This window comes from Lepisosteus oculatus, chromosome 10, assembly GCF_040954835.1.
Source record: "Lepisosteus oculatus isolate fLepOcu1 chromosome 10, fLepOcu1.hap2, whole genome shotgun sequence".
Classification (NCBI taxonomy): Eukaryota; Metazoa; Chordata; class Actinopteri; order Semionotiformes; family Lepisosteidae; genus Lepisosteus; species Lepisosteus oculatus.
Window position 1 is genome coordinate 39091863 of NC_090705.1, and position 17322 is coordinate 39109184.

The 17322-nt window shown below is 37.2% G+C and overlaps 2 protein-coding genes across 2 annotated transcripts in view; one reads left to right on the forward strand and one right to left on the reverse strand.

Annotated features, from left to right (window-relative positions):
- nudcd1 (NudC domain containing 1) overlaps positions 1-13297 on the reverse strand; it is a 58268-nt gene extending 44971 nt beyond the window's left edge. The window contains exons 1-2 of the mRNA XM_006635638.3: positions 13068-13297; positions 5606-5760 (exon numbers count right to left, since the gene is read on the reverse strand). Of these exons, the coding sequence (XP_006635701.2) occupies positions 5606-5760; positions 13068-13182 (270 nt within the window). The 5' untranslated portion in view covers positions 13183-13297. The remainder of the gene's footprint in view (positions 1-5605; positions 5761-13067) is intronic.
- A 452-nt stretch (positions 13298-13749) lies between these two features.
- On the forward strand, positions 13750-16811 carry eny2 (ENY2 transcription and export complex 2 subunit). Its single transcript, XM_006635560.3, has 5 exons — positions 13750-13856; positions 14584-14661; positions 15534-15604; positions 15910-15984; positions 16560-16811. Exons 2-5 carry the CDS (start codon positions 14594-14596, stop codon positions 16634-16636), a joined length of 291 nt encoding a protein of 96 aa, XP_006635623.1. The 5' UTR covers positions 13750-13856; positions 14584-14593; the 3' UTR covers positions 16637-16811.
- Positions 16812-17322: the final 511 nt, after the last annotated feature.

The window sequence follows — 17322 nt, forward strand, 5'->3', positions numbered from 1 at the left end:
GACTACCCTTGAGAAGAAGTCTGTTATTTATATCATTGTTTGCACAGCTCTCTTCCCCGGGTAAAAAGAACAACAACTGTTGTTGAAGAGATCGTAATATTCCGAGCCCAGCCTTGTATAAGACAAGAAGGATATAAATAATAGGGAAATGTTAATTACATAAAGTACTCCTTTATAAAACAGAGTACATTCACAAAGTGCTTTAGGAGGCCATTAAGCTTTCTTGTGTTTCACCGCAGGGCACCAAAAGGATGTAATGTATTGAGTGCAGATTTCCACAACAAAAGCAGAACTAAATATTCAGAACCATCAGTGTGAAGAATATTGAAAAAACATTATCCATGATCAAAATTTCACACACCAGTTCAATTAACTCCACTGCAGAATACAGGTAAAATAACTGCAGTCCGGCCAAGCTAAATACACATGAGGAAATGAAGTGAAATTCGGCAAACACATCAATGAGAAATTAAAAACGTTCAATCAAAGCCATGTCTTTCTACCACACACACCGGATGAGAGGCGATTTGAAAAATATATGTATTAATTTGTATTTACAGTATATACATTATAATATATATATACTGTAAATATAGCCTATATTATTATGCATTTAATGGGTGGTGATCAAAGCCAGTTGTAGATAAGATGCCTGGTTCAAAGTTTAATGCCTGCATTACATAAAATATGCAAATTAGATTTTTTTAAACGATATTTTGTCATGATTGAAAAATCAGTCTTTTTACCCATAAGGGAGACAAGGTTTCATTCCATCTTTTGTATTAGTCAGATCAAATCCCAGATAAGATACTGTAACCAACTGTCTCCAACACGGCTGGGTAACTTGCTCCATACTCCCACAACCCTTTGAGTAAAGGGGTGTTTCCCGTTTTTTAATTGAAATTCCCTTCCACAGTTTCTATTTTGTGTCTTTTGGTTAGTGTTTTACTGCCAGATCTGAAAAAGCTGCTGTGGAACATGTACTGTACAATTACAGGCACATTAGAATTGCTAATTATAATTAGTAAAAATTCAAATTATAATGACTAATTAAAGCTTTATAAATACTAATTTGTACTAAATGATACAGACCGCACACTCTACACATCTGGAGCCCTGTGCTACAGGTTTGGACTCTGAGGTTCCAGTTTCCCAGTAGGCAAATTGGAGCAGTAATGGTGGGTACACTGGCGCACCATTTAGCCAGCCTACATATTATTCATAAGGGATTAGGGCCATGTACAGCTTTTATTAAACGAAGGCTGAAAATCATTAATCCTGCAGCAGAAAGATTTTTATGTGTCACTAATGACTACATACCATTTTCAAAGCACACAATTAGCAAACTTTGCAGGTGCCAAAGACCTTCCTACTTAACTAATTACTTTAAACACATTAACAGTACATTTGCTTAGGTATTCAACTGAGGATTTGTTGCCTGTAAAGAAAAACGTCCAAGTTTACAAATATAATAAATGTAATTATGATGCATACAAAACCATACTAAAGAGAAACATCCAATTCAGTAAAAGTCTAAATCAAATGCAATGAGAATCTCACTTATGGTAGACAACGGTTATACTTTCAAAGTAGCAGAAGGTATTCTTTTGAGAAGTGAAACTAATAACTAAATCAATTGCTATTTTTGTGACCAAAGTTCCTTGTTTATATGAAAACTATATTACGAAGGGCTTTACTGAATTGACCCCTGCTAATCTTTCATTTAAAACTTCCATTCACCTACATGAATCAATATACACACACCACCACATACAGGTACTGTATACTGTATGAAGACTGTATAGTGCAGTTTGACCACTATCGTCCAGAGACTGCTGGTTAGGAATCTCTTCTAGTTTAGTAGCCGATTGTGAGTGAGAGTACCTAGAGGATATTACAGAGCTGTCCCAGCACAGAGAGGATTAGGAGTGCCTGAAGTTGCCTGGGATTTTCATGGTCAGGACAACACCTTGGAGTCTGAAGTGATATCAGTGAGAGAAGCACTAAGGCCTTCATTTCGTGCATCAGTGAGTTTTCCATTCTGAGGCAACAGAGTTGAAGAACAATTAATTTTGTCTTCACCAAATCAGGTTACGAAAAGAAAACAAAATGAACCAGCGATTTAAAGTGAAAGCAAAAGAAGTCTTCTTTACAAGCATTCTTTAGTGAGGCAACAAACTCCCTTTTCCTTTCCATAAAAATTCTCAAACCAGATAGAATACAGTTCAGGTGGGGAGCTGCGTCAGCATGAGTAGGCTGCAAAGGAACAAGTAATAGGTTTATTCCATGCTGAAAAGAGAAGAGAGAAAACCCAACGTTTCGGCCGTGGAGCCTTCTTCGGGTGTGAGGTGTAATGTGTTTTAGTTACCCATTTATTACAAATTACGATGAAGGTACTAAACCTATTGTGTATTAATCCATGAAAAGTAGGTTCAGTATAACACTCTACACCTCACACATGAAGAAGGCTCCAAGGCCAAAATGCTTTGTTTTCTTTCTCTTTTCAGCATGAAATAAACCTATTACTTGTTGCTAGATGTAATATATATATATATCCATCAGTGTTTTAAGAAAAATGGATATATATTATATGCAATACAGGGTAAGAGGCACAAGGCAGGGCACCTGCTGGGCGGGACGCCAGTCCATCACAGGACACACTCAGACACAGACTCACACAAGGGGCCAAGTTTCCCAGAAGCCAATTAACCTACTTGGATGTTTTTGGCCTGTGGAAGGAAAGCAGAGCACCCAGAGGAAACCCACACAAACACAGGGAGAGCATACAGACAACACCTCAGGTCCAGTTAGCAATGCTAACCACTGCACGACCGCGCCACCTCTCATTAGAGTAAATTAATGTGTAAAAACTGGACTATAAACCACCTAAAGATGATAAAAAAAGAATGTATGTTCATTTACAAGTTTCATTAGTGCATTATCTCATTTCAAAATGTATTAAATGTTTAATTTATTTTAGTTAGCCATGTGCAAACTAATAGTGAAGTGCTAGAAAGAAGAGCTATTACAAATTACTGTGAAGGTACTAAACCTCATGTGTATTTATCCATGCAAAGTAGGCTCAGTATAACACTCTACAGTTAATTTACGGAACTTCTACCTCAACCCCTGTCCCCCTACGGACAAATTACGAAAAATAAACTTTTTGAAATGAAGTGAATTTTTAAACAAATATCACGGGTGAGTGGGTAGGACGAATAACTTCAATATACTGTAGCATCTTGGATTTCAGCAGATTAAGCCTGTCAAAGTTTTTAAGCATAGTGCACACAATGTTGAAATCCTCCCACAGGCACAAAACACACACAGATACAACATTCCCCAAGCCTGCTTTTATTCTGATATTTGTTTTCTAGAAACTCTTTTTAAAAAATTCCTATTTCATGCCACAGTCCTATGGTCAGCATTATCCTACAGTATTTGTAATGCCGATATGACCTTCACAGACCAAAAGGGGAAGAGTTTTTTTTTAAATGTGTAAAATTAGTATTAATCTTAGGGAACTAGAGATGTCTTCAAAGAAACTAACCAAATTCCCTTGCTTCAAAAAGGTACCTTTTCACTTTTGGTGCATTTTTGGTGGCTTATTCTAATCCAGATCGAGGCGAGACCAAGGTTAACATATCTATGTCACAGAACTGGGTGATTTGCAAATTCTATACTGGCTTCAGACATAAATGAACTGCTAGCTACAAATAAATGCCAGAAAGCACAATTAGTGAAATGATCCATAACAGATTTTAGGCTTTGTTCCCAAAAGCAAACAATCTGACTTAGCTGACCAAGCTGAAGAGCAAAAAAAACTGCATCACACATTAATGCAATTTATAGCATTATTTCACACACTGATATGAATACATTTACGCAGGTTGACTGCATTCTAAAAAACGTGAAAAGAAAAGCAGTACCTAAGTGCTCAACAACCTTTATTTCAAATACGATGCATAATTTATTTTGGTGAAATTAATACTTTTCTCAAACATTTAATGTGTAGCTCATACTGGCTGGAAAATAAACCGCTTCTTTTACATCAGAAATTGCCTCTTCTCTCACCGGCTGCTTTCCAGCACAATTGCATCGGCTTCATAAAACCTGACAATTGCTACAGATATTTTTTTTTTTCCTTCAGGGAAACATAAATATTAAATCGAAAAGGCAAGAAGCAAAAGTTAAATTACAGCAACTATTTTCTCACTAATATAGAACGAGAGCTGTGCAGAGAATATTAACATGGTAAAACTGGGTAACAAATATTAACACTATCCTGTTGGTTCACATTCACTCTCAAAACGGATGGCAGGTCGATGCTTTTCCATTTCCACACGCAGCCCAAATCCCAGATTTTAACCTCCTAGAAAGCAGGAAAAATATTGAGAGGAAGACTTAATCCTGAAATCGAAACTGTAACCCTTTTAAATGTCAAAACTACAAGAACAGCAGGTGGCCAGGATCTGTGAATGAGAAATGGGTAAACACATTCCTCATTACCACCAGTTATTACGGGCATTTTATTCTCTATTTTATCATCATTGCCATTGTCCGATAGAGCTGACAAGGAATAAACATCGTTTTATGGCCAACTGGACACCAGCAGCTGAGGAGGCCTTTAGATCTTTGCAAAACACTTAGTGCATCACAGTAGCACTTAGCGCCACAGACATCAATACTGAAACTATTGTCCCAAATGAGGCATCAGAGTGCATCCACACTATAGTGTAATGATAATGGGGGAGGGATCTGCTTGAGCAGAAACAGTGATCTGCTTGAGCAGAAACGTCTGCCCTAGGAAAGAAGGTATGACATGGCCTTGTCCTTGTAACCCACCGTAAACTGAAGTCCCCCTCCTTAATCCTTACCCTGTGTGTGTGTAACCCCTCTGAGGAGTTTCAGTCTCTGTCTGTCAAAGTCCCATGGGTGGAGGTAAATAAACGTGTTGTTGCCGGCACATCAGGGATGTGCGAGCTTCATTCTGTGCGAATCCCCCGGTCATTACAATAGTTTAAAGTGCATCATGTCAATCGACGGAATTCCATTGGCATTTACCCCTCTTTGCGCGCATTTCGGAGTGAAAGAGCCTTGGGCCTACGAACACCCAAATCCAGCCCTGGCAGGAGCTGTTTATGCTTCAAACATTCAGCATTAATGGGAAGTAGGTGGTTCCAGTTTCAGAGGACATATAAGTTTGCACCTCTGACATGAACATCAGCAGGACACATCACTGACAGAATGCAGGGTGGTGAGCCGCTTATTTTAAATCTACCCTTCTGGCAGACGAGATAGCAGTGATGTTTATTACCCTCTGGCATGCATGGCTGTGGCTCATGCACATGAGTTGCCCTGTTTCCACTGGGTATATACAAGCTTAAGTGTTAATCGTACACACCGCTCACAATAAAGTTGGCTGAAGAGCCATGCTCGGGTTTTCTGCATGTTATTTTACATGCACCGAGTTAAGAGGGGAAACCACACTTGGTACAGCAGATCTGAGACGAGAGGGTACGCCTCGACTCTCTCAATCCAAATCTGAAACTTTTAGGAAGATTTGCAGCCACTTCAACACACGCCATCCATTTAAAATGCTTACCAACGTCACCGTGAGATTCAGCACCCTGTTCATTTGGTCAATGTAGTACACACTGTCCTCGTACCAGGGGTCAATGTGCAGGTAGTTATACATGCCAAAGGCACGCACGTGATCCAAGGTGTATTGATTATCCCGAAGCTTGACCTCAGCCACACCTACAAAAGAAATAAAAGGAGGTTATCCTTGTGCAACCTGGCATGCCTGGCATAAAATAACACTGTAAGACATTGCCACCGTTACTGAAATGCTAATTAGAAACATGATTTCTGCTTTAAAACAGAACCGTTGAATCCGAATTGAATTTGCAGCTTGAGAATAGTCTCATTTTTGTGCAATGTCGTCTAAGATGATTGAAAGATGAGACCGCCAGTCACAGACTTAACGTTGCTTTTTAATGAACGAGTATTATTACCACTGGCCTGTCAGACAACATTATATTAACAAGAAAGCACAGCAGCATGTGTACAGAACAGGCAAGCTAAAACAACACTCCTGTTCTTAAGAATCTGCACTGGTACCCTGTATTTTATCATATTGATTTACAAAGCAATCCGGAGTCTGGCTCCAACTTATCTGCTGTTATCTGAGCCGTTACCACAACACATCTGTGCTTATGCTTTGCCATATAAAGAATAAGAGGTTTTGAATGTTCTAAGCTTGTGATTGAAACCTGAGGGTGTGCAATCCATCTCCTTATCAATGGTGTTCCCTCCTGATTATATCAGTCTACACATCTGTTGTCTTTCCAAATCCCAAAATACAAATTATTACAAGACTCATCTCTTTGAGTTTCCTTTTGATGATGTTTTGTACCACGTAGATTAAACAATTATTTGATTATGCAGAGTTCCTTTATGCAGGGTTATCGTGGAGGAGTCGCCCACAGAGAGTGCTGATTAATCAATTAAAAGTTCTGCAGCTGCTTTGAAAATCTGAGGCATTACTGAGTCAGGGCCATTCCCAACAAAGTCCAAAAACATAAAGTAAAGAACGAAATCTCTTCCTGCAAATATTGTTGTATGAAAGGCATTCATATTTTTTAAAATAGTAATTTAATTTAACGGACCTTAATACCTTATTATCATCATATAAGAGACCAAGTTAAAGGTTTATTCCATGCTGAAAAGAGAAGAAAGAAAACACAACGTTTCTGTGGAACCTTCTTTCTCACACCCGAAGAAGACTCCACAGCCGAATCGTTGTGTTTTCTTTCTTCTCTTTTCAGCATGGAATAAACCTTTAACTTGTTCCTTTGCAGCCGACGCATGCTGAACTACCTGAACTACTTATTATCATATAGTTTTTTGCATAGCTGAATACAAACTATAATAGCTAAACTATAGGAGCAGATATTTATAAAGGCAAGACACAAAACACATTAACATCAAACATTGTTTTTAAACTTTTAACACACATTTCCTGTTTTCCATTAGTGAAAAATATTACTGTATTTCCAATGATTTGACTACTTTTGACTGTAAATTAAGAACTACTAGAGTTAAAGATGTATTCTTCTGTTTGAGTTTCTTTTTTTAAAATGTGCTCTCAGGGCCTTAACTTTGGTCCTACAAATCACAGGTCTTACAAACTTGTAGACAGACTTTTCTTCTATTTTAGATCATTCTTGAAGAATCTGAGAGAGCTCTCCGCATTCTAATCATTCCACCAACAGATGGCAATTAAACTTAAATACATGCCAACTAATTCACAAAACCTGAACAGCTCACTGCCTTAGAGAATTGTCCCACAAACTCTACCATGATTGATTAGTACACAAAATGTTCAAAAATGCTAATGCCTTCTTAATTATGATGCGACATAACCAAGAAAGATGCATTGGCTGTATTAAGACTTCCGGAATTTTAAAGAGGTAGTAATATAAAGATATAAAAGTTTTGCCCTTGACAGAATGACTTACTGCAAAGCAATTAATCATTTATTATAAATGTATTAACGGTCAGACTATACATCATTTCAGCCACTGTGTATGTATAAGTCACCTAAATCATTTTGTTAGTAGTACACCACACTGCTAGCAGCCTTGTTACATAGTGTACAAAAATTCATTTTAAACCCCCTAGCTATTCACATCAAATAGCTTTCGCATTACTCCTGCATATATCATTACACACTTAAATCAAACCTTAAATTCTTAAAGCCTTACCATTTATCACACACACACACACACACACACAGGAGCAGTTTACCCAGAAGCCAGTTAACCTAGCAGTATGTTTTTGCACAGTGGGAGGAAACTGGAGCACCCCAGATTAAACACATTTGAATATGGCCAGAACAGACAAACTCTGTTTGTAGAAGACACAGACACCTATCCCCGCTCTGGAATCGAACCCGGGGCCTCAGGCAGCAAAGCCCAACACTACGCCTCAGGGCCTCTCACTAAAACTCATGTAAAAGGGGGAAAAAGTAACTTCACTCGCTTCATTTTAAGCTCCATTTCAGATCACACCACGTACTTATTATTTTTTAATACAGAAAATGAAACCATTTTGCAAATTACCTCGGCATTCACACGGACTCCTAGTCCCTGAGAGCTCCAGCCCTCCCAAGTCTCATAAGACTTTGACACAGTGGGAATTCAGATCATAAAGATCATTAACAATTCAGCCAGAACAAAAAGCCCAGAAGACCCTGTGGCTCACCAACAACAGGGCCAAAACAAAATAAAAATTTCAGCCGTGTAACCACTTATGAAACTAGAGGATTTGATCAGGAAAAGAAAAGCTGCAAGAAATTACTTACTTGAATTTGCAATAGGCACTTCAGTAAAAATCCTTCATATAACCAGGGCCTAGAAGTGCACATCACTCCATTAACAAATATCCAGGGGTGCAGCTGAAAGCAGACTGGAACTCATTAAAAGCCCTACCAAGAAAGCCCTTCTGCAATTTAAATCTACCGAACATCAAAAGAAACGTGGCTCGTAATTATGACACATCCACAAGGTTAGAATCAAGAAAATAATCTTTTTGGCAGGGAGTGTACTGACAAATTACTGAACCGACATGACACTGGTGAATTCATTATGCTTCTTCACGTGCCATCATCAGGGCTGCCTACTGTGAAAGTCACAAGCTGGGAGTGTGTGTGGCCACCACTGGAAACAACAATCTATGTAGCTACAATGCCTGCTTTGCACCTGGTTAAAGATGTAGGATCGTCACAAGACAACATGCTTCTTCGTTATTCTTGGAGCCCGCGATGCCATCTCGTCTATAAATGTCAAATACAGTTAAAATCTGAGGAGCTGGGCATCCACATCACAAATGTCGCGTCCTCGCTTGTAAGACAAACACTGTTACATGAGCAGCATGATCACAGTAATTGTGGGAGTGTTGTCATCTAAGGGTGTGTCCACAGGAAGCAGTGGAGATTCTAGGACTTGATCAATGTAACTCCACGCAGGCAGGCATTCAGTCCTCAGGATCACGTGTGTGCAAGCAACACTCATGCACTGACAAATTAAAAACCGTGACTTGTACAGTGCAAGAACTTAGGTGAGGCTAAGGACTGAGTCATAGGCACTAATACTGTGTATATCGCATAAGAACGAGCAATAAACTATCTATATGCCAAGCAGTTTATCACTCAGAGAAGAAACACAACCTACTACTCCATTTTTCATTGGGAAGTGAAGTCCATGGTTGAATTGAAAAGTCCATTAGGCTAGAGCCCATTTACTGTAGCATTAGGCACACTGGACGGACATGACTCACCCACACAGTCCATCAGTTACCCCCCCCATTAAAGGAGGAATTTACGCAGCGGGGTTGCAATGAAGTACCTTGCACCTCGCTCAAGAGTGCAAAAGCAGTGTCTGCTGTAGAAATGCGAACCGACATCCTTTTCGAGCAGGAGTTCAGAACTCCTAACCCCGTCCCCTTCATTACAAAGAAAAAAAGAGAATGTTTCATGTTGTGAAAAAATGGTACTTTTTCGCTGGAGTGCTGAACACTAACAAAAGAGGCACTTAAGAAGTTAGGAAAGAAAGAGGTTTCTGCGACTTTGAAACAAGATTGGCTCCCCCCCCCAGTCTACAATTTTGTTCTGTTGAACACCACATTTCTTATATAGACTGCACTATCACCAGTCTAAAACAATATAGTTAGACTGCAGGAGAGGAGCTCTGTTCTTAAAACCAAGGGTAAATGACTGCCTAATGGAGACCTTATGCAGCGCTTGAAATGTAAATCAAATCCCTTTTCACTTTTAATAATTCCTCATATTTAAAGTCAAATTCGGCTGCAGCCAATTTGACCAGTGAAGTATTAAACAACGGAAAAAATGAATGTAAGATCAACTGCAATTAAAAAATGTAACTCATATAAATATTTAACATCTGTAACAGGTATTATTAAAAATAAGTCAATTACAAGTTAACATCTAACCATTTAATCTCTTTTAGTTCCAAATCCTATGAAAATTGGAAATATTGAGTAAGCTGTTTCGTTCATGATGACAAAATCATTTGTACTGCACTTGTGCCATCTTGTGGCAATCAAACCTAAACCTGGTTCAAGGAACTTCCTTCCTTTCTGAAACTTCTGTCTCTAGTCATTTTGATTCAAGAGCCAGAGACTGAGTTTATTCTAGGGATCAAAACCAGGGACTCAAAATGTAGAATCATCGCCGAATTCATCATTCACGTGTATAGTTTTGAATCAACTGATCTTGGCAACATCAGGGAGACTAAAGTGGTACAGTGCATTCAAAGCTCTTACAAAATATTGTCCAAGGAAATGTTGTGTAGGTTTAAAAAAAAATGTCTAGAGATATTGGAATTGCAAATAAAAATGGAATTTCATATTCTGTACAACTTCCATCTGCTCTAATTATTGTAAAATCCTTTGGGGCATCCATGAGCTATGAACAGCTATATTTTCAGTACAGTTTGGCAACTGTGGTGAATGTTTGTGAATGTTAATATTTTTTCTATCTAGGGTGCACTGCTCAGTGAATTGCAAATAACATTAATAAGGGAACTACCTAGAAGGGAAAAATAGTTTCTCTCCTCCCAGGGGTTTAGACCAACGCAACACAGACAATGTACTCCAGATGGGAAATTGTGTTAGAAATTAGGACACCTTAGCATTATGTTTAGATGAGTACAGATCACAGATTTTAACAAAACTCTTTTAAAATATATGGATTTTTACTTATGTACATACATATTTGGCATATTAACTATGCAGGCAGTATGGAAGACAAAACACACATAAAGGATATACAAACACCCAGTGACACTGAAAGGGCTTCATCTCAGATTGAGATGGTGAATTATTTCATTAAATTCCTATTATTCCATTAACTTTCAATTACTAAAACATAAATCTCCAAAAAAAGACAAATGAACTATATTACTGTATCAATGAGGCTATGGCAGCTAGAAATACCAGCGTTAACTTTCTAATCCACTTATGTCAGCCAGTCTCTGTTTTTAGCACAGCTCTAATGCGAGCATGAAATCATTTAGCAATTCAAATGTCCAGATCAATGCTGACCACACCTGACTCCAGGGGCCTGCAGTCCAGTTGGTTTTATAAGTCTGTTTAAGTCTCCAAACCACAGGGAACAGGGAAAAAGAGTTATGAGTGGAACTGCATTAAAAACCTGCAAACACAACAGTACTACGAGTCTGTCATTGGGCAATTCAGGTTTAGCATTTGAAGAATGCTGCTAACTGTAGTGGCCATAGCCATCCTAAGATGCCAAAGGCTTTTCAGCAGAGAACAGGAAAGATAGAGGAGTTCTCATCAAAGAATAAGAGTGCGCAATTACTGGACATTGCTCATAAAGATAGGATATAGAGGTAATATTAAGGAGGTCCCCCAGTACCAGTATTACATCATAGTTACTCTATGGAGCTTCCTTAAAGAGGGAACCCGAGTTTGGTCAAAACGTTCATCTTGTGACTAAACTGCCCCGCAGGAAGCCCAGGGTGGTCACAAAAATCAAGAAATAGGCCATAGGCCATACACAGAAATTATATTGGGGAGGAATGGGGGTTCTCAGCTGCCCTAGGTTTTCTTTTTACCTGCAGGGAACCTTGCATTCCACAGTTTACTGAATTCATTCTTTCCTCAAAAACTGTTATGGAATTTCAAAATTCCTATAAGGATTTTTACATTACACGTAAAAGCTTATGACACATTTCTAAGGCGCAGATAATTGCCATAAACTATTTATTGCTACCACCTTAAGAGCATAAAATTGGCAAACTAACATTGCATCTTTATGATCATCAGTCAGATACTATGGTTTGCTACAGTAGAAAACAAAACAAAATATGAAAGGTTGCACACTATTGAACCTATACACAGCACAGTTCAAGGTAATGCTATTGGCATTCTTTTGACTATTTGTCTTTTTCCATCTCTTCATCACTTCAGGTTTTACAACCAGGTATAATGGCTTTATTTTCTTTTATCTGTAACACATGAAGCACTAGCAACAAGATGATGCTGCAAATAAGCAAGACATTCAAAGACAGAATCACTGATATCACAAGGAAAGCACTTTAAATGTAATGAAAGTGACTTTTTACAGTGCCAAAGACAGGTATTAAAATACATGCTTCTTTTTAGCAAAAATCAAATTTCGTGAATTTATATACAGTACATGTGTATAGTTGCACTTCTTGCCAGTTATAGAACTTCATCAAAACAGATTTCCATAGTTTATACTTTTTCTGATTATTGTATTTTAAACAATTATGCCTAATAAAGATAATACATGCCATACTCAGAGGACAGCTGACTGAACATACTGATCAGTTAATCAGCACATGTAGCAAAATTGCCATCTAATGAAAATGCATCGCCTTCTTAGTACATTTTAAAGGGATATATTTAGATGTATAATTCAGTAACAGTTAAATGTGTTCTGTTTTGCAAGGTTAAATTAATTTAAGTACAGAGCAAGGATGAAACTTCATTTTCTTATGAACATATCTGGATATCATTTACCAATCACCCTGTAATTAATTGTCATTTGGCAATGCTTGACTGCAAAAGATGTGTGTAATAAATCGATATTATTCCTAATTTGGTTAAAAAATTGAAAACCCTCCTTGTCTCCAAATGAGCTTAACTTTTTGTCTCTGTCTCATCTTCTCAAACTAAAATCAACGTAAACAAACAGCTGATTGATACTAAGATTGTAATATAAAGGTATAAAGTAGTGTAACTGAGGAGACAAGAGGTTTGTGGTTCTTTCTCGAAGAACATATGAAGACTGTTAAGAATAAGGATAACTTTTAAGTTGAACACCATATTATTAGACCACAATTTTGTAAAAATAAAAAAATACCACAGCGCAACAGACAACATATAAAAAAACAACTGTTTCCCCTAAACAAGTCTTAACACTCTTCATATCTATAATACTCTTATATACAACCACAAGATTTTACTGTTGTTCTCAATTCTCTAAATGGACTTACCAGCATCAAGCTCAATTTTATAGATTGGTAAAGGGTCGAGAGACAACCTGTAACTTTCAAAGCTGGGATCCAGTAGCTGCCTGTTTACTTTCAAAGAGTAATTTGAAGCCGCCATTTCGTAATGAAACTATAGAAAACTGTACTTGTCTAAATTGATAGCGGATTGCGTTTCTTCTTTACTGAAAATTCTCTATTATGCCAAAACCCCACGCGTTTCCTGTTTGTTCCACTTCGGAATTATGATGAAAAGGACCCTTTTATGCCCTGAGGTGTTATGGGATTTGTAGTTTTATTTTATGAATTTGCGAACGGGAGGCCGTGAAAGATTTAGAAAAAGGTCGCATATTGCGGAACACCAGTTAAAAGAACGGCGAGCACCGCTAAAAAGGTATTAACATTTATATTATTTTCTTCTGATTTTAACTTTCTGTTTGCCTGTTATTGCTTTCATTTATCACAACAAGAGCTGCATTTAAAGGAACAAGCAGAGGCAAATTCCACACTGGATAGAAACATATATAAAGGAAAACAAACATTTCAGCTACGACGTCTTCTTCAATTGTGTGCAGAAAAAAAGAGCATTTAAATATACTTTACAAAACTTCCTTAAATGTAGAACTCAGTTTCCCAATGTGCAGCGGTTAGAGCTAGGAACTTATATTCTTCCATACAAGTGGCAGCACGGAATATAAAATTTGGAGGCGCGGCATGCAGGTTTGTTTCCCAGAGAGCTGAGAGAAGAACAGCAAATTAACTGAATGCGACAGTAAAGCCTTGTGGAGGTTTTTGGTGAGGTTTGCTACATTGTCTCTACCAAAAAATGTTTATATACGCTTCATAAATAAGCATTGAATCTGTATGTCAACTCACATGTTGATACCGTTATGACAAATAAAATAATGTCGAAAAAGGGGCAAAGCCAAATATGGGGATATATGGGAGAAAACAAACGTGAATAATTTCAAGTCCACGTTGTCTGGACGTTTTGAAAATCAAATCAAATCAAATCAAATTCTCGGTTAAAGCAAACAATCGTGTCTGGGCCATGTTTACAAAGCTGTGAGAATATCAGTGTTGTTATTGCTGCTACTGTGTTGAGGAAACCCGGTTTGGAGAATATTGTTTTCACGTCAACATGTGAAAATATCATGTTGAAAAAGATTTCATTAAAAAAATATTCGAATAAACTTTCTATCCGTAATGCAAATGTAATATTCCAGTGTAAGAGAAGTACCTAGAAATCATTTGCGATTGTTAAATTGTGTGATCTGTTGTCTGTGATTACTAAGTGATTATTAGCTATTTCGATTTAATTGACTTTTTACCGGCATAATCGAAGGGCGTTTATGCATATTGGATATTGTCAAATAAAAAAGTAAAGGATGTGTTCTGTTGCGTGAGTAGTAATCGGGCGTGTTCAGAAAACTATCCATTTTAAATGAACGCAGAAGCAAACCCAGGTTTCCACGGCGTGGTTACGTGCTAACAGTGTTCTTTGTCTCGGGTTGCGTTACAGGTTGAAGAAAATGAGTAAAGAGGCACAAATGAGAGCGACAATTAACCAGAAACTAATTGAAATGGGCGAGCGAGAGCGGTAAGTGCCACCGAGTTTGGAAATGATCAAAGTTATATTACAGTTATATTACATTACAGTACGCGGTGACTTTCACCTGCAGGTAAAAACTGGTTGGACATTTGTTGCACTGTAGTTGGGAGATAAACGAGTCTAATGGCAAATTGCGCTAAAGCAGTGGCATTATCAAGGATATTATCAAGATAGAGAGGTGACTGAACTAGCCAGCGGGGTGGTGTTATTTAGTAAGACTTGTCCATTTCAAATCGAGGAACGTAAAACCAGGGCTAAGCAAAGCAATAGAAAGACGTTTGTTGAAGATTGTGGACGTTGGTGGAGCTGAAATGTCCTCAAAGAAAAGCATAAGGTTGATTTTAGCTTTAAATGGGACTTGGCACAAGCTTCTGATATCCTAGATGGTACTGGCGAGGTCACAACAGGAGCAGTACTTCAAGACCTGTTTGTAAAGGGATGCAGTAGCATAACTGGAAATTTAGGGGATAAGCAATTACGTATGAAAACAGGTGACTCAGAAGTTGTCATTAAATGGAACTAGGAATCCAACAATATTGTTGAATTTCCTGGGATCTAGAAAACTGGATGAGATCTTCAGGAAAATATGCTTATACAATGAAATGGGCATGATATCCCAAAGGGCCTGTTCTTGTGAGTGACCTTATGTTTTTTTATGCTTTTCATAATGCAACAGGTGCTACAATATAGTTAATATTGTTTCTGTAAGCATGCATAGTGCTTGCCCAGCAATAAGCATAGGGTTATCGTTTGTTTTCCATATCTCCTAGGCAATTGAATGAGGAAGCTGATTGACAGTTAAGCAACCTTTTTTATTCCCGTAAGATTTACAATTACTGACTAATTTTGTAATTATACAGACTCAAGGAGTTGCTCAGAGCGAAACTTATTGAATGTGGGTGGAAGGACCAATTAAAAGCGCACTGTAAAGGTATGTCAATTGAGTTTATTTGTCAGGTTAGCATTGTTGAATTCAGATTGCTTTTTAATTTTGATCTACTGGCCTGATCATTTTTTCTGAATGAGGCTATAATTGGAGTTACACACTTTGAATAAACCGATCTATAACATAAGAAACAGCTCAGAGAAGTTTTAATGACGAACAAAACAGTACAGGTGTATTATAATTGGAGAATACAATATTGATTTTGAGTGGCTCACAAGTATCCTCTCAAAACAATATACATTTATGCCTTGATTGTTTGAAAAATATTAAAATGCAAGGTTATTTTACAGATGTGATCGGGGAAAAAGGACTGGAGCATGTCACAGTGGAAGACTTGGTTGCAGAAATCACGCCAAAAGGAAGAGGTATTTTATCATTTTTCTTTCGGTAATTGTATTAAAATTGCATTTGTATTTATTTTTATAATGACAAGTAAAGTAAAAAATATTGCTGTTGTAATGACAGTTCTTTGTTTAATTGTTCTGGAGCTTATTTACAAGTACAGTATGAAAAAATATATATGCTTTATGGATCTTAGGACTTATGTTTTTGACAGTTGCAATCTAGACAGTCAAAAAAATGTATTTTTATCATATATAGAAGTTCTTTATTTCATAAAATTGGCTAAACATACAAAACACTAATACCCATTGTTCACAATTGACCTACCCCTATAAGGCACCTCTTGATATTACTGAATGTTAAACATATATTGTTTATTTTAACCTTATTTCATAATTAAGTTCTTCGTTTTTGCAGGAAATTTTCTGTTTCTGATTTTACGGACAAAATTCCCCTTGAGCAATTTGTCCATTAAAATGAAGCTTTATTCTAGAAAGTTTTACTGTAATTGGTTCTGTCAGAATGTGTTAATTTACAGTATCTGTGCTCTCCTTTGTCCTGCTTTATCAAATGTTTCTTTTCATTTTTTCTCTTTTAGCTCTTGTACCAGACAGTGTGAAGAAAGAACTTTTGCAGAGAATAAGAGCATTTTTAGCTCAGCATGCCACACTATAAATGGAACCATTGCTGCTTTTTCCTTTGTTTATTCGTAGCCCTGACAAAAATCAATTTCCCATTTCTTTCAGTACATTCACAAGGTGAAATTAATAAATGGTAATTCTTCAGTTTTAAGTTAGTTTTTGATATTTACTTTTTTTGCAAAACAAATTAAATGAATTTTAAAAAGTCATATTGATCATGTATTTTTGTTACTGTTACACATTTAAGAATGGCATAACAGGTGTTTTCTACAGTCATAGTAAATTCATTTTTTCCTATGAAAATCATTTTCACTTGTACAAAAGGGATTCTCAGCTGTGTTGTTGGTGAACCACGCGCTTGAATTTGTTTAAGCTGAGGTCTTGCGTCGCGCATAATTCACCCCCTTAGTTGCCCTTTTCATTTAGTTGCTGAAGATATTGTGGATTGCTTTTCCACTATTGCATTTCATCAATAAATGTCTAATAATTTCTAAATAAAAATTAAAATCTTGGAAGTATTTCTAACCAACTTAATATTAAAATATAACAGGTAGTGGTTCCACAGGACCTGCATTGTGAACCCTTGTGAACCCTGTACAAAAAGTAGTACATCACTGCATAACAGTAAAAACGTAATAGTCTAATTATTACAATCTTCATAAGTACTGTAGACTAATACATCTTTCTAAATGAATTTTTCTCAATAGTCTGTTAGCCTAT